The sequence below is a fragment of the Microsporum canis genome, genomic scaffold (genome assembly GCF_000151145.1).
Source record: "Microsporum canis CBS 113480 supercont1.5 genomic scaffold, whole genome shotgun sequence".
Lineage (NCBI taxonomy): Eukaryota > Fungi > Ascomycota > Eurotiomycetes > Onygenales > Arthrodermataceae > Microsporum > Microsporum canis.
This window is the reverse complement of record NW_003299165.1, coordinates 1,478,803-1,503,095: the sequence shown is the minus strand read 5'-3', so window position 1 is coordinate 1,503,095 and position 24,293 is coordinate 1,478,803. Positions and strand designations below refer to the sequence as shown.

The 24,293-nt window shown below is 46.8% G+C and overlaps 10 protein-coding genes across 10 annotated transcripts; 6 read left to right on the top strand and 4 right to left on the bottom strand.

Moving 5' to 3' along the window:
- Positions 1-48: 48 nt before the first annotated feature.
- MCYG_05652 (C6 zinc finger domain-containing protein) lies at positions 49-2,084 on the top strand (the record flags this gene model as incomplete). The annotated part of the gene is made up of 4 exons (XM_002845737.1): positions 49-734; positions 793-1,052; positions 1,110-1,670; positions 1,732-2,084. The coding sequence occupies 4 exons, from the start codon at positions 49-51 to the stop codon at positions 2,082-2,084; spliced, it is 1,860 nt and encodes a 619-aa protein (XP_002845783.1).
- A 355-nt stretch (positions 2,085-2,439) lies between these two features.
- MCYG_05651 (conserved hypothetical protein) lies at positions 2,440-4,657 on the bottom strand (the record flags this gene model as incomplete). Its single annotated transcript, XM_002845736.1, has 2 exons — positions 2,440-4,103; positions 4,171-4,657. 2 exons carry the CDS (start codon positions 4,655-4,657, stop codon positions 2,440-2,442), a joined length of 2,151 nt encoding a protein of 716 aa, XP_002845782.1.
- Positions 4,658-5,187: 530 nt separating this feature from the next.
- MCYG_05650 (F-box domain-containing protein) lies at positions 5,188-8,461 on the bottom strand (the record flags this gene model as incomplete). Its single annotated transcript, XM_002845735.1, has 2 exons — positions 5,188-8,173; positions 8,247-8,461. The coding sequence occupies 2 exons, from the start codon at positions 8,459-8,461 to the stop codon at positions 5,188-5,190; spliced, it is 3,201 nt and encodes a 1,066-aa protein (XP_002845781.1).
- Positions 8,462-9,675: 1,214 nt separating this feature from the next.
- On the top strand, positions 9,676-12,259 carry MCYG_05649 (conserved hypothetical protein; the record flags this gene model as incomplete). Its single annotated transcript, XM_002845734.1, has 6 exons — positions 9,676-10,361; positions 10,434-10,868; positions 10,928-11,309; positions 11,403-11,538; positions 11,599-12,055; positions 12,226-12,259. 6 exons carry the CDS (start codon positions 9,676-9,678, stop codon positions 12,257-12,259), a joined length of 2,130 nt encoding a protein of 709 aa, XP_002845780.1.
- A 646-nt stretch (positions 12,260-12,905) lies between these two features.
- Positions 12,906-14,502, top strand: MCYG_05648 (low specificity L-threonine aldolase; the record flags this gene model as incomplete). Its single annotated transcript, XM_002845733.1, has 6 exons — positions 12,906-13,082; positions 13,161-13,494; positions 13,565-13,932; positions 13,964-14,068; positions 14,126-14,300; positions 14,474-14,502. The coding sequence occupies 6 exons, from the start codon at positions 12,906-12,908 to the stop codon at positions 14,500-14,502; spliced, it is 1,188 nt and encodes a 395-aa protein (XP_002845779.1).
- Positions 14,503-14,920: 418 nt separating this feature from the next.
- On the bottom strand, positions 14,921-16,642 carry MCYG_05647 (phosphatase PSR1; the record flags this gene model as incomplete). The annotated part of the gene is made up of 2 exons (XM_002845732.1): positions 14,921-15,511; positions 15,581-16,642. The coding sequence occupies 2 exons, from the start codon at positions 16,640-16,642 to the stop codon at positions 14,921-14,923; spliced, it is 1,653 nt and encodes a 550-aa protein (XP_002845778.1).
- Positions 16,643-17,311: 669 nt separating this feature from the next.
- MCYG_05646 (conserved hypothetical protein) lies at positions 17,312-18,046 on the top strand (the record flags this gene model as incomplete). Its single annotated transcript, XM_002845731.1, has 1 exon — positions 17,312-18,046. One exon carries the CDS (start codon positions 17,312-17,314, stop codon positions 18,044-18,046), a length of 735 nt encoding a protein of 244 aa, XP_002845777.1.
- A 204-nt stretch (positions 18,047-18,250) lies between these two features.
- MCYG_05645 (multidrug resistance protein) lies at positions 18,251-19,475 on the bottom strand (the record flags this gene model as incomplete). The annotated part of the gene is made up of 4 exons (XM_002845730.1): positions 18,251-18,396; positions 18,464-18,999; positions 19,068-19,321; positions 19,410-19,475. The coding sequence occupies 4 exons, from the start codon at positions 19,473-19,475 to the stop codon at positions 18,251-18,253; spliced, it is 1,002 nt and encodes a 333-aa protein (XP_002845776.1).
- A 572-nt stretch (positions 19,476-20,047) lies between these two features.
- On the top strand, positions 20,048-22,228 carry MCYG_05644 (histone deacetylase RpdA; the record flags this gene model as incomplete). Its single annotated transcript, XM_002845729.1, has 4 exons — positions 20,048-20,239; positions 20,341-20,641; positions 20,674-21,242; positions 21,302-22,228. 4 exons carry the CDS (start codon positions 20,048-20,050, stop codon positions 22,226-22,228), a joined length of 1,989 nt encoding a protein of 662 aa, XP_002845775.1.
- Positions 22,229-22,723: 495 nt separating this feature from the next.
- Positions 22,724-23,709, top strand: MCYG_05643 (60S ribosomal protein L23; the record flags this gene model as incomplete). Its single annotated transcript, XM_002845728.1, has 5 exons — positions 22,724-22,798; positions 22,940-22,990; positions 23,208-23,454; positions 23,526-23,603; positions 23,677-23,709. 5 exons carry the CDS (start codon positions 22,785-22,787, stop codon positions 23,707-23,709), a joined length of 423 nt encoding a protein of 140 aa, XP_002845774.1.
- Positions 23,710-24,293: the final 584 nt, after the last annotated feature.

The window sequence follows — 24,293 nt, the reverse complement described above, 5'->3', positions numbered from 1 at the left end:
TTCCGCGCAGTCTTAGCCCAGCAACAACAGCAACAGCAACATCTAAATATGGCTGCTACCGGTCGTCTTGCAATGCCGGCGTCTATGCCATACAACTCTTCGACGACCTCGATGCGTCTCCAGCCATCAGACCAAGCATCTGCAGAATATATGAAGCCCCATGAGGCCGTTGCGTCACTACTGGATCTCAAGTCCGGTGGTGACTATCTACGAAGCCCATCTGACCATATGATGGATGGGAAACGTCTTGAGGACGTAACTATTCATTCAGATCGGATTGCAGAACTTTTTACCGGGTTCTTTACATACTATCACCCATTTCTACCTTTGCTCGAGGCACAGAAGTCTCCAGAAGAATACTATGATACCTCCCCTCTTCTCTTCTGGGCCATTCTTGCCGTTGCTTCTCGCCGATACCAAACTGATTCCTCTCTCCTCAGTGCTTTATCTGGTCCAGTGCTACGACTGGTATGGAGCACTCTCGCAGATGTTCCGCAAAGTTACCATGTCGTCAAGGCTTTGGCATTGCTCTGCACATGGCCTTTCCCCACCAGCAGCACTTCCACAGACCCTACTTTCATGCTTTGCGGCATGATGCAGCGTATAGCACTTCAAATAGGCTTGCATAGGCCATCTCACGCCCAGGATTTCTCAAAGTACAGGGTTGAGTTGAGAGAAGGCGAATTAAACGATAGGGTTAGGACATGGGCTTTTTGCAATATCGTTGCCCAGCGGTAGGTGACGTCTCTCTCTCTATATATACCCTAGATCTATGCTAATTAGCTCTTGCAGAGTTTCAACTGGGTACGGCCAGCCGTCATCAACACTATTTGATTGCACACTCTCATCGACAGAAGCAGATCTAAGATTGCCTTCTGAAGTCAAAGTGCGTCTGCAGATTGAAAAGTTCTGTGATAAAATATCACAGATGCTATATAGTAACCGCCGGGATCCAGTGGGCGTATTAAGTGATACGGAGAGAAATGTGATGGCATCGGTCCTATCTAAGGACTTTGAAGATCTAGAGTCTCAGGTCCGGACAGAGACAAACTGTATGCCTTTCAAATCTTACCGTATACAACCCTGTTAAACTAACCAATGAGTAATAGCTATAACAAATGTCTACTTACGCGCTGCTGGCCTCCACCTTCATCTCTCTATTTTCTTCGAAAACCCAACCACAAAGGACTACCGTCAAGGCCTATCATCCCTATATCTTGCAACAACCGCCTTTCTTGAGGCTGCTTTTGGGCTTGAAACATCCACAGGCCCCGTCTTATCATACTGCTCCAACTATGTCTACCAGATGGCCCTAGCAGCAGGCTTCAGTCTTTTCAAGCTGTGTAACAGCTTCTTTGCTGCCCATATCGACATGAGCTACACCAAAACGCTGTTCAGCCGCACTATATCGGCACTTCGCCAAATGTCCGTTACTAACAATGACCTTCCACAGCGGTTAGCCGAAGTTCTAGCTCAAATGTGGCGGATGAATAGTGTTGGGAGCCGAAACGAGCAGTCCCAAAGCCAGAAGCAGCAGGGAAACCCCAGCCATTCTGAAACGGGAGACTCGCTGATGTTAAAGGTTCGCTGTAGAATGAGCATGTCACTAGTTTTCGACTCTGTCTGGCGATGGCGAGAAGATTTCCAAGCCAGGGGGAAGAACTTTGAGGGTAAGGCCCCATACTTATTTTTTTCCCCTATATATGGTCATCATTTAACTGCTGCCCACAGTATACCTCAAAAACCCAACAAACCCTGACTCTGGTGCCGACTCCTCAGCCTCATGCTCCTCTACTGCTGTCATTCGTACGGCCACATCTACTCCTGCACCACCTGGACCAGAAGGCTTAAGCACGAGCTCAACCGCTGATCCCACTCTCACTTCGCCAGCCTTGACAGCTGCTCCTGCAACAACGGGGCCTGGCTCTTCGTTAGCTCCATCGTTAGGTGCCCTCAACTCGGCCTCTCTTTCAAGCGGCTTCCTAGAGCCAAACTATGAAGTGTTCGATCCACTGAATTGGATGCTTGACGGACTCGTAGATTTTCCTTATTTGTATCCTGGCGCGCAAGGGTTGGAAGTGTAAGTGGAAAATTAAAAGTAAATTGGTCAAGGGACGCCGCTATCTTTCTATTCTCACTGCCCAAGTATGTTTTGTCTATACACGATCTGGCTTGTCTGGTACATTTTTGGGACGAGGCTTCTTGTTCCCACCAGAAGTTTTCATGATAATGGGAAATGCAACGTTGCTTGCTGGATTCATAATGAGGAGGAGTAACATTGATCTTTGACACGACGTTCACGCGTTTATATCCATACACATAATAAGTTGAACGGTAGTGTTATTAATATTTGATTACTTCAATATATACTTTGGGTCACTCTCCGCCCTTTCAGTCGCCCATACCGCATTGATGATTTCGAAAGCAGAGAAGGTAGTATCAACTTCCGCCCCCACCGCCGCATCCCCCTCCACCACCACCACCACCACATCCCCCTCCTCCACCACCGCATCCTCCGCTGCCTCCGCCACATCCTGCTGACCCTCCTTCAGCGGAGCATACACCGGCAAATACAGTCCCAAAACATGTCCCTGCAACACAGCCTCCAGCTTCACTCTCGGGTGTAGCTAGACAAGCAGGGTTGGAGGGGTACATATCACAGCTAATTGCCGGGTCCATGGCAAACGGTAAGAAGAATGCTCCTCCAACGAGCGGAATACCCCAGTAATACATTGGAATGCCCTCTTCTTTATTACCTACACCTCGTTTATTCGCCCGTTTTATCACTTTGTTATGCTGGTGTTTAAGCTCTATGAATTTTATCTTGGCCCTTGCGCGGCTAGCTGGTGAGTTGGGTTCCCGTACTGAGTTATGAGCTGAAATATGAGCATTCTTTTGGGGGTCAGGACTTATATCATCCCTCTGATGGAGCTGTGCTGCGTTTCTTCGTGCTGTGGATGCGGTTTTGGAGAAGATGGAGTGTATATGTGGCTCTCGAACGGCTTCGCAGTACCAGCATGTACACTCACTATATATTTCACCCCCCGTGAATTTTTGATACTGCTTAGATGTCCATTCAAACCCATCTGAGAGCTGGGACTCTATCACTTTATCATCATGATTGACAAATGTATATGTTACCTGCGTGGAATAGTTGTAATATCGCTGTGGTCTCAACTGGTGTGTATGCCAGGCCAAATCAACGTCGAGGGTAGGGACAGCTAGTTTGCCCTTGTTTTGGGCAATTATGCGGAAGAAAATAACGTATTTTTTGATCAGCCTGTCCATTGTAGATTCCAGAGCCGGAGAATGTAGCCAGTCGATTTTATCCATTTTATCAATGAACACGCCCTGCCGTATTACCGCACCAATAAGGTCGAGTGCGAATGGCGAGGAGTTCTCCCAGTATCTAGACATCATTCTTCTAATGGCAATGCGCTCATTGGCACGAGTTTTACCGCCTTCCAGTATCGCTTGTCCGATAATATCGCGGGCTTTAAACATGGTTGCATTCGTGTCCCTTTGAAGGTCGGTTTCGTTGAACAGCTTTGAGTATAAAGATCCTGCTATCAACTTGTTGGGAAATAATACTGAGTTGGCTAGCGTCCGAGGGTTATCCACCACTCCATCAGTGGTTAGGAGGGTACCTGGCAGTAAAATCCCCTGTTCAACAAGAAGTCGGATATCATTTCGAAATTTCCCCAGTCGAAGCTTTTCTTGTGTGATGAACAAATGGCATCTTTGGCACTGTATTTTGAACTCCTTGTCTGCATAACCTCTACAGTGTATGAAAGGATCATCTAACGTTCCAAGTTGGGGGCAATCTTCTGTCCAAAATGCGGTCACATCTCCATAGCAGCCGGGGCATTGTATTGTTTTGAATGGAGGGTCATCGAGGTTAGACCATTTCAATCCTGTTTCTTGCTCAAAGTTGGGTATCGCAGTAGGCCCCGGCATGTATTCAAAGTTGGTGTTGTCAATACACTCATCCATCACATCTAATGGCAGTCCAGCTGCCCAAAACCCCATCTTTCCAAGCCTCAGGCAATCTTCAAGGAAATCCCGAGGATTAAGCATATATGCATGCCATACCATTACAACATCTGCGTAAATCATATATCAGCCAATGTAACTATCACTAATACGTAGATCTTCAGGTGGAGATCCAACCTAACGGAGGCACGAGAGATCTGTCCCAGAGAGTTCGCAACGGCCATCTGGGGAAGTTCCTATATTCAGGATTCTCTTCCACGTCAGAAAGAGTGACACAGCTTCTGTTCGAGCCTGGCCCGCCGGTAGGAGAGCAGCACCGAACCCAGGTCTCAAACCTGTGCACAGCTCTGGTGACATAGACCCCCCACCTCTTCTCTCGTATAAGAGCTAGAGCCTTTAGACTCCCTTCTTTATCTTGGAAATCATCAGCCAAACTGTCGTATATCCCGAATAACCCATTGTTCTTGGATATAAAGTCTCTTAGATCTGCCAGTGACCGCAGCAGCTTTAGGTGTGCTATACACTCGTCGACCATGACCGTGTTGGTTAGTTTGGCCTCCACGGCCGCCTTGAAATCAAAATTGAGTGGCCGCCGGAGGGCTGGAGATACCGGGATATCGCCATCGAGATCTGGCTCATAAGCTTGAGGAGGCTCTGATGTCATGATGTAGTTTGGTACGCAGCACTATAGGCTGACTATCGCAGAAAGCTATGTAGCCAGCCAGGGTGGAAGTGATAACTATAGAGCCAGAAGACTATCCAGCAGGAAGTGAGTTGCTCATTTAATATAACCCAAAACAATAAATCATACGGAGCAGACCCTATAACCGCTAGATATAAAGGGGGCAGGGTCAACTGTTATGTGAGAATGACGTGCGGCCTGGGGCGATGCAGGATGAGCCCCAGCCTTCCCCAGCCTATAGCGAATATTCCATGTCAATTAATAATAGAAACCATTAGCATATTAGATCGCTTACACCTACCAAATAGCAGGGAAAGAGCCTCAGGAATTCTCAAGGATAACAGAAGAACCAGTCTAGATACACACAATACACACACGCTAAGAAACGAGGACAGTAAAGGTAATACTCCGTATAGGCCATACACCCTCCGAAGCAAGGAGAACGAGACGATAAGCAGCGGTGGCACCTAACAAACAGAAACGGCCATATAAATAAAACATACGAGAAATTATTACATTACTACACACTTTGAATCCTTGTTCCTCTTTCGTTCGCCCTTCAACTTATTCCATTGTTCCTTCCAGTCCTCAGATCGCGCAGTAGAATTTAAGCGAATGTCAGACTGAGAGGTCAGAATGTTACGCCCAGTACGTTTGTCAAAAAGCCCGCCCCCTGCGTTTTGGCGACGTCGTGGTACATCTTGAGAACGGGACCGGGATCTTTGAACGCCAGAATTCCCATTGTCAGAGGGCCTGGGGTCGGTGGAGAGCCAGCGACCACTGCGTGGCTGGGGGTTTCGGCGGGCATCTTCAGGGAGTGAGTTTGTTCCAGATAACTGGCGTTGAATATGCAATGTAGGGACACTTGGTAGAATGTCCTGGGGATCAGTAGCGTGAGCTGTGGAAGATGAGACTGGAGAGGGATTGTAGGAAGGCCGCTGAAAGGAATCGGTCTGCACTGCCCGCCCACCGGATCCACTTGGCTGCAGCTGGTCAGGTGTAGATGGGTTCATGTTCGGAAAATGAGGCTGACTACCTCTATCCTGGAAGATAGGATTGGATGGGGCAGTGTGACCGGATGAGAATGTGAAATTTGCTCGTATTGAGCCCGTAGAAGGTTCCATTGGAGATATATGAGGCAGAGAAGGGGGGGGGTCAATATTAGCAGTGGTGATAATATGAGAAGGTAAAGAGGAACTCATGTTGGCTGTGCTGAAGCCAATCTGGCTATTTGACGGCTGCCTCCTTCCACTTGCCACTGGGTTAGAAGGTGATATAGCTGTAATCTGTGATGCGCTAGGGTAATTTACTGGGCTGTTCGTCGCGCTACTTGATGGAACGGGGCGCCTAGGGATTGTGATACTAGGCCGGCTTATAGTCGTCTGTGAACGTTGTAAGGACGAGCTTCCCATTGAATCTATGGTTGAGGTCCGCGACCTGCGAAGCCCATGGCCCATGTCACTAGGTGGAGTACCGGGTGGAGGCTCTGTGGCTCTAGGTAAAATCCCCACTCTAAAATGATCCGGGAGAGAATCGGTAGCATCTGCGGTATAGGGAGGAGGCGGTGGCACCCAGTTATCTGCATCACTTTCATGTGGTACGACAAACTGCCGGCGACGGGGACCCGAATGGAGAGCAGGGCGAGCATTCTCGAATCGACTTGCTGCAAGGCTACGGGAGGCTGCAGTTGCTGCTCGTCTTAATGTCTCGACAGAGCGAGGTGAGGTGTTGCTGTAAGGGCTGTCTAAGAACGGTAGGGCACTCCTGGTTCCTCCTCCTGGGCTAGATGGAAAAGGTGGGGATGACGGCTCCTCGTTCTGATGAGAGCTTGCTGGGGGTATACTGTTTCGCCTATTCGACCGGGATGGTGTATGCCTAGCCGCCATGGTTCTCTGGCGACTGATTTGGGCTCTTCTCTTTTCAAGCTCGACTTCGGCATCAAGGGTTGCACCTCGTTCGGGCAACTCTGTTGGAACTGCCTCGCCAGCCTCGATTATCAGCTCTTCATGTGTACCATTTCTTGTGGAAAGTTCAAAATCAAACAGAATTATCCTTCCACCGTCGATGGGCATAGTATCCCCAGTAATAACACTGAAAGAGGAATCAACACCTCCGGGAGCTACCGCAACGAGCCTGCGTAGCTTCTTAGAGCCACTATTCTCTCCTTTTATGTCACGCATCCAACGCATATCCGTAATATCGTTGACAGCTTCGAGAGGATGCCCAGCTATGAAACTTTTCGGGCCTTCAATATGTTTTTTGAGACGTTGGAAGTTAGTGGCCTCGGACGATAATGAACCGTCTTCGTTGACGCGAGTGATAGTAGGCTGGGGCTGGGTCTGGGACCCTTTCCTCTCATCCTCAGCTTTAGTTCTTGAAGTTGGAACACCGAATATCCAAATTCCAGAACCTTCAAAGCCGGCTGCTATAAATTCACCTTTCTCACTCGCAACCGGAAGCAGGTTTGGCTTAGGTTCGTCTCTTTCTGTATCTGCCCCAGGACCAACAAGGTAAAGGGTACCGCCCTTAATGTCATCAACTTGGGATATCCGGAATGCCTTCATCTGAGTATCATATCCTACAAAGAAGACAGATTGATCGCCACCTTCAGCTGGTGGTATCAAGTTGGAACAACTATACCCGTCGCCAACCTCTGGAAACAGAATTTGCGTTGTCCACATTCGACTGTGGAGTTCTGGCAGGCTAAGATCGAACCCGGGGTCAGGAAGAAGCGGAGGAGAGACCATGACGAAATTATGAGCTCGAAGATCTGTGGAAGAGCCAAAGAGCATGGATCCATCAGAGGAGAAGGCCAGGGTTGATACCCCGTCACATCTTACAGCTCTATGAGCCGTCGATAGTATATTATCACCCAACGCGTAGATTTCAATCCCTCCATCAAATGCCACGGCTAGAACAGAGGCGTAGGGCGAAAATTCCAGCGTTAATGGAACCTCGTGAAGTTCAATTGTTTGAAGGAGGCTTGCATGCTGGTTCTTTAGCCCATACAGGCGTACCCGGTGTTCAGAGGATGCAACAGCTAACAATGTCCCGTCATCAAGGATTGCAGCTGCTGTAGGGCGGCGTAATATCTTTAATTCGTGGAGAATTGAAATAGGATCCTTAGTAAGGTCTATTACAAATATTCTTGATGAACTTAATGCAAGAAGTAGCCGGCCACTTGCAGAGAATATAAACCGCAATGCTTCACCTTGCGGAGAAGCTGATGAAGAGCTGACGGATGCTGAGATGAGCTTCACAACGGTCTGTTTTGGTCGAAGAAAGGCAGCAAAAACATATTTCCTGGCCACTTGGGCAAATCTGGACTTCAAATGTTCGAGGCTATCTGATTCTAAAGTCACGGCTGGTGTATCATCTGATGAACAGAAGTCTGTTAAGTGGTGACGATAAAACCGTGGGCAGTTGGATATCCTTCGCCATTCCCGATTAACCAAGGTAAGTGAAGCAAAACAGCTTGCATCCACCAAATGTAATATCCTAAGGAATTACATGTTAAAAATGTCTACAAAGGTGTTCTCCTTTTTTAATAACAAGTGATTTTTAAGCTTACCTCTCAATTACGACTTGAGGCAGTCGAGAAAATGCTGCTGTTGGCTGTTCCTCAGCCCAAACTCCCTGGGTATTTAACACGGTACTAGGCTCCTCCGAGTATTGAAGCGTGGAGGAGCTATCAGCTCCGGTGTCGAGCTCGTCTAGAATCATATATGCGCTACTCTGTATTCCATCGATATCTCCAGGCGGAACAGAAGTTTGATTCCTTTTCATGGTACTGGCTGTTATTTCCAGTTATCACCCATGGTTGTACCCAAATAAGCGCATGAGCTTCCCGTAGGTGCGTCCTCTTATATCAAACAGCATGAAGGATTCATGTACCACCACACAACCATGAAAGCAAAAAAAAAAAAAAAAGGAGGATAGAGAGAATGATAAACACCAAGCCTGCAGATGCGTGGCGATGCCTTCTCCAACTTCTCGTTATATCTAGGTTGGGGACGATCGTTGCATGGGAGCGAGCAACCACAATATGTATATTGCAACCACCATGCAAGTTTGAAGGCTCCAGGGATCTTTTTGAAACTAAATATTATTTATGCCTGGCGCTCCACGAAATGTCCCACGAGTTAAAAAAAACACGGCAACAGTCCAGCCACGTCAAGCTTAAAAATAGCAGTCTTGATGGTCGTATTTTTTCCCGGTTGTTTTTTCCTCCAAAGAAACCAACGTCGCTATACAGTCACGTGATATAGCCAGTTCAACATTTTCTAGCTGGCAAAATAAGAAAAGAGTTGCTGTAGGCCGTCTTTACATCAGGCTATGCAGCTGCTTGCTTATTACTGATAACTACTAGTATAGAGTATTTCACAACCATATTCAAGTGGTTCTATCGTTCTCACCATTTTTCTAGGACGTTGAGATGCGATGAGTCAGCAGAAACGGCAGAAGCGCTGACCAATCAGAAGACATGCCGCTAGCCCGGATGAGAACCAACCTTATCAAATTATGGACCAATGAGGAGCTGTCGATTCGAGCGGGGCATCTTATTAAGCGATAAGGCGCCACGTTATTCCGATCCGAAGGGCATTGTCCAATTAGGGCGGGGGAAGACGGCAAAAAAGGCCCTTGCATATTGTAACAAAGAGGCAAGGAAGGAGAAAGTGACAACTTGATACAAACATCGATAATGCAAGAGACCGCGGCAGACAAGATACGGTTGAGAAGCGCCAGCTCTGCGTGATGGATGTGTGCGCTTGCTGTATGTTTCACGATCAACTGGGAGCTCTGTACCTTGGGACTTGACGCCACTTTCATCGCCCCAAAAAAAAAAAAATTCCCGTTTACCCGATGATAATGTCACGACGTCTGCCAATGCAGATTTAAGAAAGAGATAATAGCGCGCTATATACATACAACTCACCGATTCATTCGTGGGGGCCTTTGATTTCTTCATTTCATACCTGCGCCTTATTTATCTATCCAAGATGGCAGCTCCTCCTCGCCCAACCACAGTTGCACCCAGAGACACCCAACAGTATGCCCTCAGCACCGGCTCTCGTCCTTACCGGTCACACAAGGTCCGCGCCTGTGATCTATGTCGAAAGCGCAAATCTCGGTGTACCGTCGACCTACCTGGCCAGTCATGCTTGTTGTGCAGAGTTCAAGGGGCCGACTGCCATTATGGCGAGGACAAGTCCAATTTGATGGACCAGCCAGCGCCAAATGTCAACACTGAAACCAAGCCCTGGAGCATGCCTCCCGATACCAAAGGGCTAAAAAGGACGCATGATGAGATGAATTCGGCGTCTCCCGCTAGAAGTCTCATGGACATCCCACGGATGCTCTCCAAGGAAAATCATGCAAAGTCAAAAGCTAAAGTAGAGAGCGAACACGGCTATCGACACGGACCAGGGGAATCCGTACATATTGTTGGGCCGGTTGCGGCCGCTGATGCTCAGGTAATTGAGCGGTATACTGAACGATCGAATAATCACAGCCCTGACCGGAAGACACCTTATAATGTTTATTCTAACGACCCAAGAAAACCAATTCTGTATACTACCGTATCAAGACGACGACAGGGGCTCAAGACGACTGGAACTCCTGGTGAAAACCAAAGGGATATCCTCGAGCAGATCATAGGCCCATTTAAGCATGATCTTATCAAGATGTGTGTGTTATAATAGATATTTCTCTCACTATATGGCAAAAACACATCTCACTAACTCATTGAACCCCTCAGATTCCTGGATAAAATTAATGCTTCGTTCCCATTATTTGACGAAGAAGCGTTTTTGAGCGGATATGAGGCTCAGGATGACAGCGTTCCGCCTGCATTATTGTGCCAGGTGTATGCGACATCGCTCATTTATTGGAACCAATCGCCTGTCCTGGCTCCGCATCCAAAGCCTGATGTTAGATATGCTGTTAACATGGCTGTGGCCGCACTCCATGAAGAATTTTCTGCTCCAGGGCTATCGACACTTAGTGCCGCCTTGATTGATCTAACAGGCAGGCCCATCTTTTCTACCACAGGAAATGCCATCAATAGTGGCCGTACCGTAGCTCTTTCACATTGCCTTGGCCTCAACCGAGATCCAAGTAATTGGAAATTATCCCGCGCAGAGAAAAACCAACGTATTCGGCTCTGGTGGGGCGTTGTCATCCACGACAAGTGGTGAGTCTTTGAACTGGTTCCTTATTCTTCGCGTTTTTATCGTTAACCTCAGCGAGCAGGGCAAGTTATGGCCATGGCGTGCCCCCGCATATCTCCCGTAACCAATATGACGTTCCTCTCCCGACCATCAGCGTCCTGGTGCCACAAGCAAACCCCACTCAGCAGAGAGTCAGAGCTGCACATTGCTATATTGCCTTGTGTCAGTTGACTGAAATTCTCGGTGATCTCCTCCCCTTGGTATATGGACTCCAGCCGAGGCCTTCCAAGGAGACGTCAAAGATCCTTAGAAGAATGAGATCAGATCTAGATCGATGGGAAGATTCTCTTCCGGACTGGCTCAGGGTGCCACAAGACCAAGATACCCCATCAACATCGGGATCCAGCAGCATGCAGCTAGCATTTTTAGCACTGAAAATGCTAGTCTGTAGAGTTGAACTCCAAGTAAGACCCCAGATTCTTTCTGCCGGCGTGTAAATACACAATGGCAATATAAAAATACATCACGCTAATCAGTTGGAGGAGGAATGGCTGCAGGAAGTTAACCCTTCTGACAACCCAAACGCAGAAGCCCGCCGGTATTTCCAAACTGAATGTAGGAAGGCAGCAGAGGAAATCGTTCAGTTCATGCTATCGTTGAGAAAACCACAGTATCAAGAATTCTGGATGTCCTGTAAGTTTGAAAATGAGTACACCTGTCCCTCCGCATACCCAGAATGATGTTGACAACTAGCCACAGATAGTTCGTACCATCTAACGTCAACTGCGACTCTTCTCGTCCGCTCTGCGCTAGAAACGTCTGATCCCGAAATTGCTCGAGCCTGTCTCAACAATGTTAGCATCCTTCGTGGTGTTCTCGAAAAAGCACGAGCTGAAAATGACTGGGATGTCGGTGACATGTGCCTTGACCACTGTGAGAAGATATTGAGCAAGCATACCACTGAAGAGGTAGTGCAAGCTTCGGAGCTCAATAGAAACACCGCCATGAATCATCATGGTTCTGACGCCCCTGAAGCGACGGCAATGACGCCGTATGATCGAGCAACGCACAATGATATCGTTGACGACATGATGTCGATTTCTGGCACGTTCGGGACAATGGATGGTTTCCCCTTTGATATGACTGGGATTTGGGATGTATCGGGCCTACAAGACCACGATACAAGCTTTATCAACATGACTCCGCTGCCGTAGGAAAAAGCTGAACGAGGATAGTACAATTTCTGCAAGCGTGGTTTTTTGCTTCGATGTATATAATGTTATTATTAGTGGGCGGCCTTCTCTTTTTGAATACCCTTATCTTTATACGTGGCGGTTGTAAATAGTTAACTAATTGCGCCACATCATATGCTGAACTTAGGTACCATTTGCTCAAAGAGAAAAGAGATAGATAGGTGGGAATGTTAATAAATACTGATATATCAACTGGTGCTGAAAATGGAGTTGCCTCCAAAAATGTTGTTTTATACCTCCACACCTCTTGCAGATAACAACTCCCTGCCAACATTTCAACTGGCCATGTATAAACGAAGTAGCCAACTATCTCCTCCCGAGACGGACTCAGTTTTGCCTCCCGAAACGGCCAAAAGTTTTCCGCAGACGAGCTATCAATTTTTCTTCCCCGACATAGTTTTCCGTTCCAAGGGCGGTTTATATTGGTCATTGAAAACTTGAAGCATCCAAGCAAAGCCACAAAACCATCCTCGGGTCCCGTATTTAGCATTTTCAATACCGTGTGGGGAAACACCGTCGATGTAGACTACTGCTGGACTGCCGGCTTTTTCTTGGGCTAGACTGGAATACCATAACAAAGCATTTGTCTAGGCATATACAGACCAAGGGGTTTGAGGGTAGACCCGAGGTTAGAGAATACTGCTTGACCCCGCAGATATGAATGGCCAGGGCCTTCTTGCTTGTATTAAATATTGACTAAGGGGAAAGAAACCTGGGGTTATTTATATATAAATTTATACATCTAACCCTACCATCCCTACCCTGATTCAAGAAAGCACCAAAATACCTTCATATAAAGACCTGACGATGACTATTACTACTACATCTTCAACATACCCTGCGGTACAGCCATCAAATGGCAAGGTCAACGAGAGCGGTAAACCGGGGGAATACATTACACCCAACTTGACGGCTGCGCTCCGAAAAGCCGAGAATGACTTTCGGTCTGATGTTGTAACCGTGCCTACAGAGGAGATGATGCAGGTGAGGGATGCATAGTTACTAAAACATTGTGAACTGTGGGATATATGCTGGGGTATAAGGAACTAACACCGCCCACAGGCCATCATGAATGCTACATTTGGCGATGACATCTATGATGTAGATGTCGGGGAACCGTCTGTTGTTGCCCTGGAGCAAAGACTTGTTGAGCTGACCGGGATGGAAGCTGGCCTATGGGTCATGTCTGGCACCATGGGGAATCAGATATGCCTGCGTACACATTTGACGCAGCCTCCTCACACAGTCCTGCTGGATCACAGAGCACACATATATCGTGCAGAATCTGGAGCTTTGCCTGCATTATCTCAGGCCTCAATTACGCCTGTGCACCCTGCAAACGGTGTTCATCTGACTCTGGAAGATGTCAAGGAGAATATGACTCCTGACGGAAATTGTATGTTGGATATTCCGCCTGCTGCTCATCTAGCCCTGGGCATATCTAACTGCGTTAACGGAGTCAATAGGGCATTATCCACCAACCCGTGTGGTTGCTCTTGAAAACACGCTGAGCGGCTCTATTCTTCCTCTAAAAGATGCTAAGGAGATATCTGATTTCGTTCGCGGCTACCCTGTGCCGAAAGGCCTAAAGCCCATCGCAATGCATTGCGATGCAGCAAGGCTGTTTGACGGAGTTGCAGGAGAAGGAGTAGACTTGAAGGAATACTGTGCCTGCTTTGACTCAATCAGTGTGTGCCTTGCAAAGGGGCTAGGTGCTCCAATGGGCAGTATAATATTAGGAACACGACCCTTTATTGAACGAGCTAAATATTTCAAGAAAATGTTCGGGGGAGGCACAAGACAGGTAATTAATACTCTTGTCAAACCCCAGAAGGTATGAATTGTCTGCTAATCGAATTACCTAGCCCGGTATGATGGCGGCTGGTGCTCTCGCAGCTCTGAACAATTCAATACCTCAGCTTCCTCGTGTTCACGCCCTTACCAAAACAGCTGCCACACAACTGGAGGCCGTAGGGTATAAATTTTCTCTCCCAGTGCAAACTAACATGATTGTCTTAGATTTGAAGACAGCTGGTATACCGGATGCTGCGCTTGTTAAATACTGCAAAGATGCAGGTATTGTTGTATTCCCTGGGGGAAGACTTGTATTTCACTACCAGACCTCACAGGACGCAGCAAATAGGCTAGTGAAAGCGCTTACCATGTTGATGCAGGATACGAAAGCTGGAAAATTGGTTGAAGGTGAGGCCAATGGCAAGAGACTGAACAGAGCCTGTTGATATGATGTTTTTCTTTATATATATAGTAACGTTAGCTTAATCAACATGCCAATTTTTGCTCTTAAAGACTTTTTATACAAGAGAAATAGCTATATAAACTAACCACACATGCGTATTTGAAACTAAAGTACATAGATAGCATCAAAAAAGTTGAATGTTCATAATGGTTGAGGGGGATCTGTCAAGAGGAAACGCCAAACAATGGAATCGTATTATGCTGCACCTGCCAGCCTCCACCAGTATGCAAGGGAGTCTAAAGGAGAAGATTAATGCAAAGGACAAATTTTAGGGAAGCGTAGGTAGGGGAGGGAATGAAGTAACAGCTGAGATCTTCCATCCTCACATCCACATTAAAAAAAAAAGTTGATATAAAGACAGGGTAGAAGAAATAAAAAGAAACAAAGATATGAAATGGAAGTAATAGGCAAACGCTCTGTATAGATCCGTGGATTCGTAGTCCAGTTGTACAGTAGGGCGTAATCCCAAGTTGACCGACCATTCATCAACATTCCCCTTTCATGCATTTCTTCCGCTTCAGGATCACATTAAGTCGGGTTCAAAAGAGTTTCAAGACGTGACGATTTATTTACCGCCGCTTCCGAAGAAGCCTGTCAAGCTATTCTTCATTCCTTTCATTTGCTCTTCTCTAGCCTTCTCCTCTTCTGCTGCCATTTCTGCCAGCCATTTCTCACCGTTTTCTCTGATCTCTTTCTCGATTAGCTCATATTGTTTCTGGCCTCTCTCACGGATTTGATCCCACAGCATCTTTCCCTCCTCTATTCCACCGGATTGGCCATCTTCAAGACCAGCTATTGACGACCCGGCAGGCTTTATACCGAAGAGGGCACCGATACCACCGATGCTATGTTTCGGTCTCTTGGCTTTCTCTTCTGCTAGCTGTTTCTCAAACTTGTCACGCATGGCCTTCTCACGCTTGGCGAATTCGGCTGGGATGAACGTGCCCTCAAAAGACTTGAGAACTGGCCGGACATCATCGATACCCATTCCAGCAACGTATTCTAAGAAGGGAATCAAGGCAACAAGCGACTTGTCTTTTGAATCACCTTTCCATTTGGGTAATATAATGGCGTTCTCGGGCTGGCGTTTAGCATGAGGGGCATGGGTGTCGATCAAAATAACCTTCGAAAGGTCGCGGTTCAGGTAAGAAAGATCCTAGAATAACATGTAAGTACAAATTATGACGAAAAGTGACAAAAAATGAGGGTTACGCAGAGAATTTACCTTGACATATTCACCATCCTCGTACTTGGTAGCTTCTCTAAATAACGGCCATCTGATGATTCTGTATGGGTCAAGCTTTCGCAGAACCTGGTCTGCCATCATACTTGGAACGGTCGTGAAAAGAACCAATTCGTAGTATTGGTTGAGATAACGAAGAAAGTAGTCCACTCCTGGCCTCTTCGCTACTCGCCATCCATGCTCACGGGTCCATTCACTATGAACGAGGAGATCCTCGAGACTGATGACGAGGGTGTAGGGTTGTCTGAATTGCGGGTCTTCTTCAGGTAGAAGTTTTTCAAACGCAGGATCCTTGTAGTAGCTTGTGATGTCAGACATACGAGCTTTGATACGGTTAAAGAGAAGGCCAAAGCCCCATCCCGAGGGAGCATCCGGATGGGCTTCTTCCTCTTCCGTTGTATCCCAATTACGGCCAAGATACATCGTACCGGCGATAGAGAAGCCCAGGAATGCCGCAAAGGTCAAGTTGGTCATCTTGTTTCTGCGTCTCTCGAGAGAAGAGACGTAAGCGTTCTTTGGAATATCACCACGGGCTCCATCGTCGTCAGTGGCCTTCTCTGGGTCTTCGGTCAAGTTCAGTCCTCCGATACGGCGTCTCGATTGTGATTCCACCTCTTCACCCAAGGTAGATGGGATACCTTGGGTCAGGTCTGGAAGAGGTTGTTGGTTGGCGTGTTCTGGCTCTCCTTTCTCGTTTAGAGTATCAGCTTGACCCTCGGAGGTTTCTTGCTTTGATCCAGATCCAGCTCCAGTAGATTGAGGAGCTGTATTCTTTTGCGATTCATCAGATGTTTCAAATTCTACTTGTTCTTCCGAGAATTTGTCTGTTGCCTGTGCCTTTGGCTGGGGGACTACTCTAGGCTTCTGGCCGTCTGATAGGGGTTCGGAAGAGGGAGCTGAGGACGGGATCGTGTAACCGCTGGGTTTCGACGGTTTCTTAGAATCGCGAGCATAGAATGTGGCGGGTGAGGTGGTCAGAGATAGTCTGGTGCCAACAGGTATGGCCCTCTGCCTGACAAGTGGAAGTACTAAGCGTGAGAGCATCTTGGGCTATGTGATTGTAATTTGACGTCTTTTGTTCAACAGAAATTAGAAAACGAGCTTCCCCATTGGCTCATATCATGGTATTATAAGATGAAAGGCCTCAATTCCTCCTTTGCAACAACTTCTTCTTCCTCTGCTTCTTCTATAAACAAGACAAAAACGTTAACAAAAATCTGAAAGCTTCAGAAACTGAAAGATCTAGAATCACGTGAATGGCGCTTATATAAGCCGGAGTTTTCAGCCTTTTTTTTCTTTCGTTTTTTTTCATCTTCAAGTTCTTCATTTCTCTCTCTCTCTTTTTTTCCTTCCTTTCTTTTCTTTCTCTTCTTCTTACTAGAAAGTTATTAATCGACCCCAGTGAACGAAATTTGACACAGTGCTTGTTCGTTTTCAGTGCTCATTGTGTTGTAATAGCTGGGTAGATCAAGGCTATATATAATATTCCTCATATTATAGCCATCGCGCCACCAAGAGAAACAGCTAGGGCTTCCTATGAGTTGCTTGGTCTCCGTCGGTGTCGACACATCAATTACGCTCTTTGTCGCTTGTCTTGAGCTCTCACGGTAGCTCGGCCTGGCTAGAGAATGGTAGACGGGTTGCATGCGTGGTCAGGACCTCTGCAGCCTTGAGAATCGTATGCCATATCATTTCGATTCAACAACGACAACCATGATCCCGCCATCTGCTAAAGGAGCGAATGGCCTCTCGAGGGGCCCGGAGCAGAAGAATGAGTGTAGAATTTTCGACCTGCCCTGGGAGTTACGGTGTAAGGTGTACTCATATGTCTTCTCGGGGCCTCCTCGAATCGTGAAACCTATCAGGCAGGGCCATAAACGAAGCGACAAAGAGCTGGCCTCACCGACGTTTGGCCGACATAGGCGTACAAGCATCATGCTGGTCTCTCGCCGATTCCACGATGACGTATCCCAGTATCTCTACTCGTCGTATACTTTCCGTATATTTCCTATACAACATCAACCGTCTATCGTGCCGAACGTCTGCGACCTCGCGCCCCGATACAAGAGTGCGGTGAGAGTTCTACGGCTCGTGCTGGGCTCGAGCTGGACTGAACCACCGGAATCGTGGGTCGTGAATGAGAAACTCGGACTCAAATCTATGGAGAGAGTGCATACGTTGGAAATACTGGTGCTGTGTGACCCGTCAAACCCGATGTTTGAGCCGTTCCGTATTTCCAAGGATTTTTATACCAAGTTTTCCTGTCGGCTTCTACATGGGATACTACAAGACTTACCAGATTTGAGATATGTTGTGATTGATGGGTACTCGTCCATTGAGAGGAATGGCGGCCTGGTCAGTGGACTGGTTCAAGAAATCCAGGCCACAAAGAAGAAGATACGATGGGCTGGCCCCTTCAAATCTTTAAATCCATCCTCCCCTTGTTGACATATAAAGCATTCGTTTGGATATTTGATGATTCCGTTTTATATATAGCGTTCAAGGCACCGCTGTTTTACTAGACTTGTACTTCTTGTTTTATACCATAATAGAATATATATTTATCTTTATCATCGATTGAATTGTCGAAGCCTTGAGGTAACATGAGCTACGTTCGGAAGGGCTACGATAATGGTACATGTATAACGGAAGTTATATTTCCTCATCAGTCTCCATCATATCTTGCTGACGTGCCTTGGATCTGCTAGCTCGGGCTAGAGACGCTTCCTTATCAATCATTTGTCGAGACACGGCGACAATGTTGTCTTCTATAAGCTGCTGGCCAACATCCTCGATATCTATATCCAACAGTAAGCGAGTTAGTTAAGAACATATCACAGTCCAGGGTTTTTGGAATGATCATACGTTTCTTGGGGTCAAGTTTTCCAACATAGCGTGTCTTGAGTTGCTCCGGCGTGAGCTCCGACTCCTCCTTAACTCTCTTCTCGTATCCTTCAGCAAGTCCAACAAGCTTCTGCAGCCGCTCCACATTCTCCTTGTGCTCCTGTCTAAAGTCGTTCATCTGAAGAGCTTCGGTCCATACGTGCTTATGGAGGTTCATAAGCATATTCTCCTCTAGCCCTGTCTTCCGGTAGTTAATAGCCATGCTGTAGTAATGACGGTTCAAGCCGTGGATCAAAGCTTGGATTGATGGTTTGTTGAGGTGTCCAAGGTTAGAGGTGGTCTGACGTGGCTCCTGGCCCATGACAAGAGTTTGGGGAGATATTAATCGGAAAGCGTCGATAACAACTTTTCCTTTTACGGATTGTATGGGATCAACGACAACAGCAACGGCGCGAGGGGTGAGCTGCTCGAAAGATTGTTGGGTGTTAATATCGACAGAGGAGAGCCAACACCCAAAGCCCGGATGGGAGTGATACCATCCCACAACCGCTTCCGGTCTATAGACTAGTGTGAGTAAGGCAAATGATTCATAGTAATGGCAAAACATGGAGCTGAATTACTGTACCTTCCTGTCTGTAGAAGCATCTCCATCATCTTTGTCTGAAATACGGGGTCAACAGCTTCGACGCTGACACCAGTACCGCTCTGAGGCATAGCGAATACATCCACAACTCTGACTGTATATTCATCCACGAACTCTCCCAACATCAAACCCATTACTTCCATGGGTACACCCGCACGGCCGTGTCGTAACATCTTCAGAAGAGCCAAAGATGATATGTGAACAGTTTCGGAGTTATCAATAAGGTTGGGGGTGTCCTAATCAGGCTTCTGGGTTAGATTTGTAAAAATACAAAGAGCAGAAGGTATCGCATCCGCAGACAGAATCAGACATAGAATCACTTACCCCTTGGGGAGCATTACTCATACCCATGCTCTGGGCAGCCTGTAACATTCGACTAAACCGCTCCATGATGAATACTAGCTCTGCCTTGTTGAGATAAAGCTACAAGCGACGTCAAAACAGGAACAGGAGCAAAAATAAAAGGTCGCGCGCAAACGACAGGTATCTTCCTAATCACCCAAGAGAGAACAGGATGATATCGGAGAGTAGAGCGATGAGTGAAAGGACGGCAAAGGAGGTGGAAGTCGAGCTTGGTTGCTTGCTTTGTTTGATGTTGCTTTGACTTCTGCTTTTCTTCCTGAAGCTGGGGCCAGTTCCGACGAGTTAATCCGAGCTCCGAGATCCCCGTTCAATGGCTCGCTTAGTCATCCATGAGTATTTCCTTCGTCTGCCTTTCGCATTTTCCACCCAAGAGCAAATTCTCTTGAACGAAACTCCTTGAATTGTTATATTGTTACCCTTCTTTTCATCATATCCAGTGTTATGGAGTTCACCGTTGCTCTTTGACTCCTCAGCCTCTAGTCTCTGACCCCATTTTTCCTGTTGCAGACTCGTTTTCTTAGCATCTTTCTCTACTGCCACCAGCTATATAGAAGACCTGTCCTTCATCAAGCTCGACCATTATCCAGAACTTGCCCATCATGACCGGGTTTGCGCCTCTCGATGCGCCCCTTACGAATGGGTCAACGGATAAGAAACGCATCGCCTACTTTTACGATTCCGATGTAGGAAATTATGCCTATGTTGCTGGACATCCGATGAAGCCTCATCGCATTCGAATGACACACAGCTTGGTGATGAACTATGGTCTTTACAAGAAGATGGAAATATATGTGAGTATTCATAGGCTGTTCTTTTCTCATATTGAACCCCCCTTTAATTGCCTGGAATACCGAAAGAGTAATGTATACTTGGGGCTGACACGTTTTTACAGCGCGCAAAACCCGCAAGCAAATTTGAAATGACGCAGTTCCACACCGACGAGTACATAGACTTCCTTGCCAAAGTAACGCCCGATAATATGGACCAATATGCAAAGGAGCAAAGTCGCTATAATGTTGGTGACGATTGTCCAGTGTTCGACGGCCTTTTTGAGTTCTGCGGTATCAGCGCAGGAGGTTCGATGGAAGGTGCTGCTCGTCTGAACAGAAACAAATGCGATATTGCGGTAAACTGGGCCGGTGGCCTTCATCATGCAAAGAAAAGCGAAGCTAGTGGCTTTTGCTACGTTAATGGTAAGTCGTCGTTTTTCTTTTTCCTCCCTTAGGACTATGGGCTGACGTTTTTTACTTAGATATTGTTCTCGGGATCCTCGAGCTTTTGCGTTTTAAACAGCGCGTTCTTTATATTGATATTGACGTTCATCACGGCGATGGTGTCGAAGAGGCATTTTATACCACCGACCGTGTTATGACTGTCTCGTTCCATAAATACGGAGAATACTTCCCTGGAACGGGTGAGTTGCGCGATATCGGAGTGGGATCAGGAAAGTATTATTCCGTCAACTTCCCCCTCAGAGATGGTATCGATGATGTATCTTATAAAGGCATCTTCGAGCCGGTCATTAAGCATGTCATGGAATGGTACCGCCCTGAGGCTGTCGTCCTTCAGTGTGGTGGTGATAGTCTGTCCGGTGATCGTCTGGGTTGCTTCAATCTGAGCATGCGCGGTCACGCGAACTGCGTTAAATACGTCAAAAGCTTTAACCTTCCGACCTTAATCCTTGGAGGAGGGGGCTACACTATGAGGAACGTCGCTCGTACCTGGGCATACGAGACCGGCGTGCTTGTTGGCAACCAGCTACCAGCAGAGCTTCCATACAATGACTACTATGAAGTAAGTTCCTGGGATGATCATGATACCTTGTTGCAATTATGTGCTTACAAAAATGTTAGTATTTCTCTCCTGATTATGAATTGGATGTCCGGCCGTCAAACATGGACAATGCCAATTCCAAAGAATATTTGGAAAAAATTCGAATTCAAGTTGTTGAAAATCTCAGACGTACCACGTTTGCCCCGTCGGTTCAAATGACCGATGTCCCAAGGGATACTTTAGTTGACGGCATGGATGACGAAGCCGACGCCATCCTTGATGACCTTGATGAGGACGAAAATAAGGATAAACGATACACAAAACGGCGATTTGACAACTACGTTGAAAAGGATGGCGAGTTAAGTGAAAGTGAGGATGAAGAGTCAGCGGCTGCCAACGGTGTCCGGCGCCAGCCCAATCGCGAAAGAAGACGAGGCAACATCAACTACCGTCACATCGATGCCGACTCAATCATAGATAGCGGAATTGTGACTCCTCGAGACGAGTCATCAATGCCTGAGGAGGAGCCTGACAAAATGGACGAGGATATTGAAATTCCAGCAAAGCCTTCTCCTACAGCAGCTGAACCCTCTGCTAAACCCGATCCACAAATAGAGGATGAAGAAGCACCAGCTGCTGAAACCAATGGCACTGCTCCGGAGGCCGAGGAGAAAGAGCCTGCTATCTCTACACCTGCTTCAAACCTGGAAATTCCTCAAGAAAATGTTGATGGAGACACTACAATGGAGGACGCAGACGCTAATATGGATGAAACCCTGGAGCTAGAACCTCCAGCTGAAGAACAGGAGGAAGCACCGGCCGTTAGCGCTTCTCAACGGAATACAACACCGCCAAAATCCCCAGAGACTGGAGAAACAAAGTCTAATTCCCAAGAGGGCACTTGTATAGCAACAGAGCCTACAAAAGCAACCGATACCACGGAAACCAAAGAACCAAATCCTGATGCCGACGCGGCTAAGGAGACTCCTCCAAAAGAGAAGGAGTAATGTCTTGGCTTTTTATTTCCTGCCTTTTTTCTTCTGGTTGTCCAAATTGAATAAACGGTTCTCCGTATCTGTTATTGGCGCTTGGGGGTAGATATCCATCTAGGAGTTTTTCTTTGGGGTCCAGCATGGCGAGGAATGACATATGGAAAGGAGGCGTCGGCTATCTCTGACGCATCTTCCGCAAACGCGTCACTTGTTCTTCTCTAATTTCTTGCTCTTTGCCATTTACCGTTTAACAATGTCTTTGCAGATATTCTTCTTATTCTCTCCAGCCAGCTTAACCATCTTATGTAATCAATTCATACTTAATATCACATGACTTCCAAAATAGTCTTCTCTTTAGGTCTAGGGTTAATCACGTGTTATAAATGGCACTATCCCCCTTTGGGCCAACCAGAAAACACCGCCAAGATTTCTTCTGCCCACACTAAGCGAAATCAATCTTTGCGGAAACGTCGAACGCTCTTGAATTCGAAGATCGCAAGCTGTCAATAATCGGATTCCACGACCAGCCTTTTTTTACGTCCTTCCCCCGCGTCGGTAGAAATCTGTTATCATGTCGAAGAGAGGGTAAGCCAGGTGTCTTTTCTATATGTTTACTGAGATGCTTGCGTGAGATTTGTGTACCAAGTTGGCAGCGAGGAGTGAAAGAGCAAAAAACAGCATCGCGAATCAGAGGAACAGAGCTAACGTGTCTTGTGTGCAATTTAGTCGTGGCGGTGCCGCCGGTAACAAGCTGAAGATGACCCTTGGTCTTCCAGTGTACGTATAAAATGAATTCCCAAATTTCGACAAGCCCAGTATATTGCCTTTTTCCCCTGCGCCATTCGTCTCTGGAGGAAGTAGAGCATAAAAAGAAATGCGACAAAGAGGAGAATGGACTGATACGGCTGGTCGGATTGAGCGTGTGGATGACAAAATTTTCGCCTTCAGATGGTTATATGTTCAAATTGTACTGATGTATGTACCCTCAACATAGTGGTGCAGTTATGAACTGCTGTGACAACTCCGGTGCCCGAAATCTCTACATCATCTCCGTCAAAGCTACCGGTGCCCGCCTGAACCGTCTTCCTGCTGCCGGTGTTGGTGACATGGTTATGGCCACCGTCAAGAAGGGAAAGCCAGAATTGAGGAAGAAGGTCATGCCCGCTGTTGTTGTCCGACAAAGCAAGCCATGGAAGCGACCTGACGGCATTTTCCTCTACTTCGAGGACAACGCTGGTGTCGTAAGTACCCATTTTTTGAGACCAGAGCATTAAATGCCGTCCATTGAAAAATCACTAACCAGGCTATACAGATTGTCAACGCCAAAGGTGAAATGAAGGGATCCGCCATCACAGGACCAGTTGGAAAGGAGGCCGCAGAGCTATGGCCTGTAAGTCAACTCCCAAAACCCAGTCAATATACCGCAAGCGATATCCATAACTAATTGCTCATTTCTTTTTTAGCGTATTGCCAGTAACTCCGGTGTTGTGATGTAAGAGATCGGTGACAGGGTACTAGGGGGCGTTGATTCTTAATTTTTATGTGATACGCAAAAATACAACCATATTTTCTCGCCTTTATCCAATATCTATTTGGCTCTGGCGGTTCACCCATGTTGTATGAAAGCATAGAACTATCCCACACGGGCCTCACGTCCGAGCCTCGGTGGGAAAATACCCGACTTTTACTGAGATTAAAAGTCAAAGTCTCAAATACAAAATATTTTCCTTGAACTATAGTGATTGTAGATATTTCTGGGTGTTCTCGGGAGGCGCGAAGATCACTCAGTATCACTCAGGCAGCCATAATAGTATTATCTATATACGGATGTTCAAATATCTCCTGGGACCATGCAAAGTTGGGGGTTAATATTGCCTTTGATCGGTTAATAATAAAGAAATATCCAATTAATTGCTATGCCTGACATAACGAATGCTAAATATTGACAAAACGCCTGCAATGCATATTATATAGAAGTAATATAAAAAACCGGGAGTCCCGCGAATACCTAGGCTTCATCGATCATATATTCATCTTACTTCATTGCCCCTTTGGTATTGAGCTCCTGGATGCACCTTAA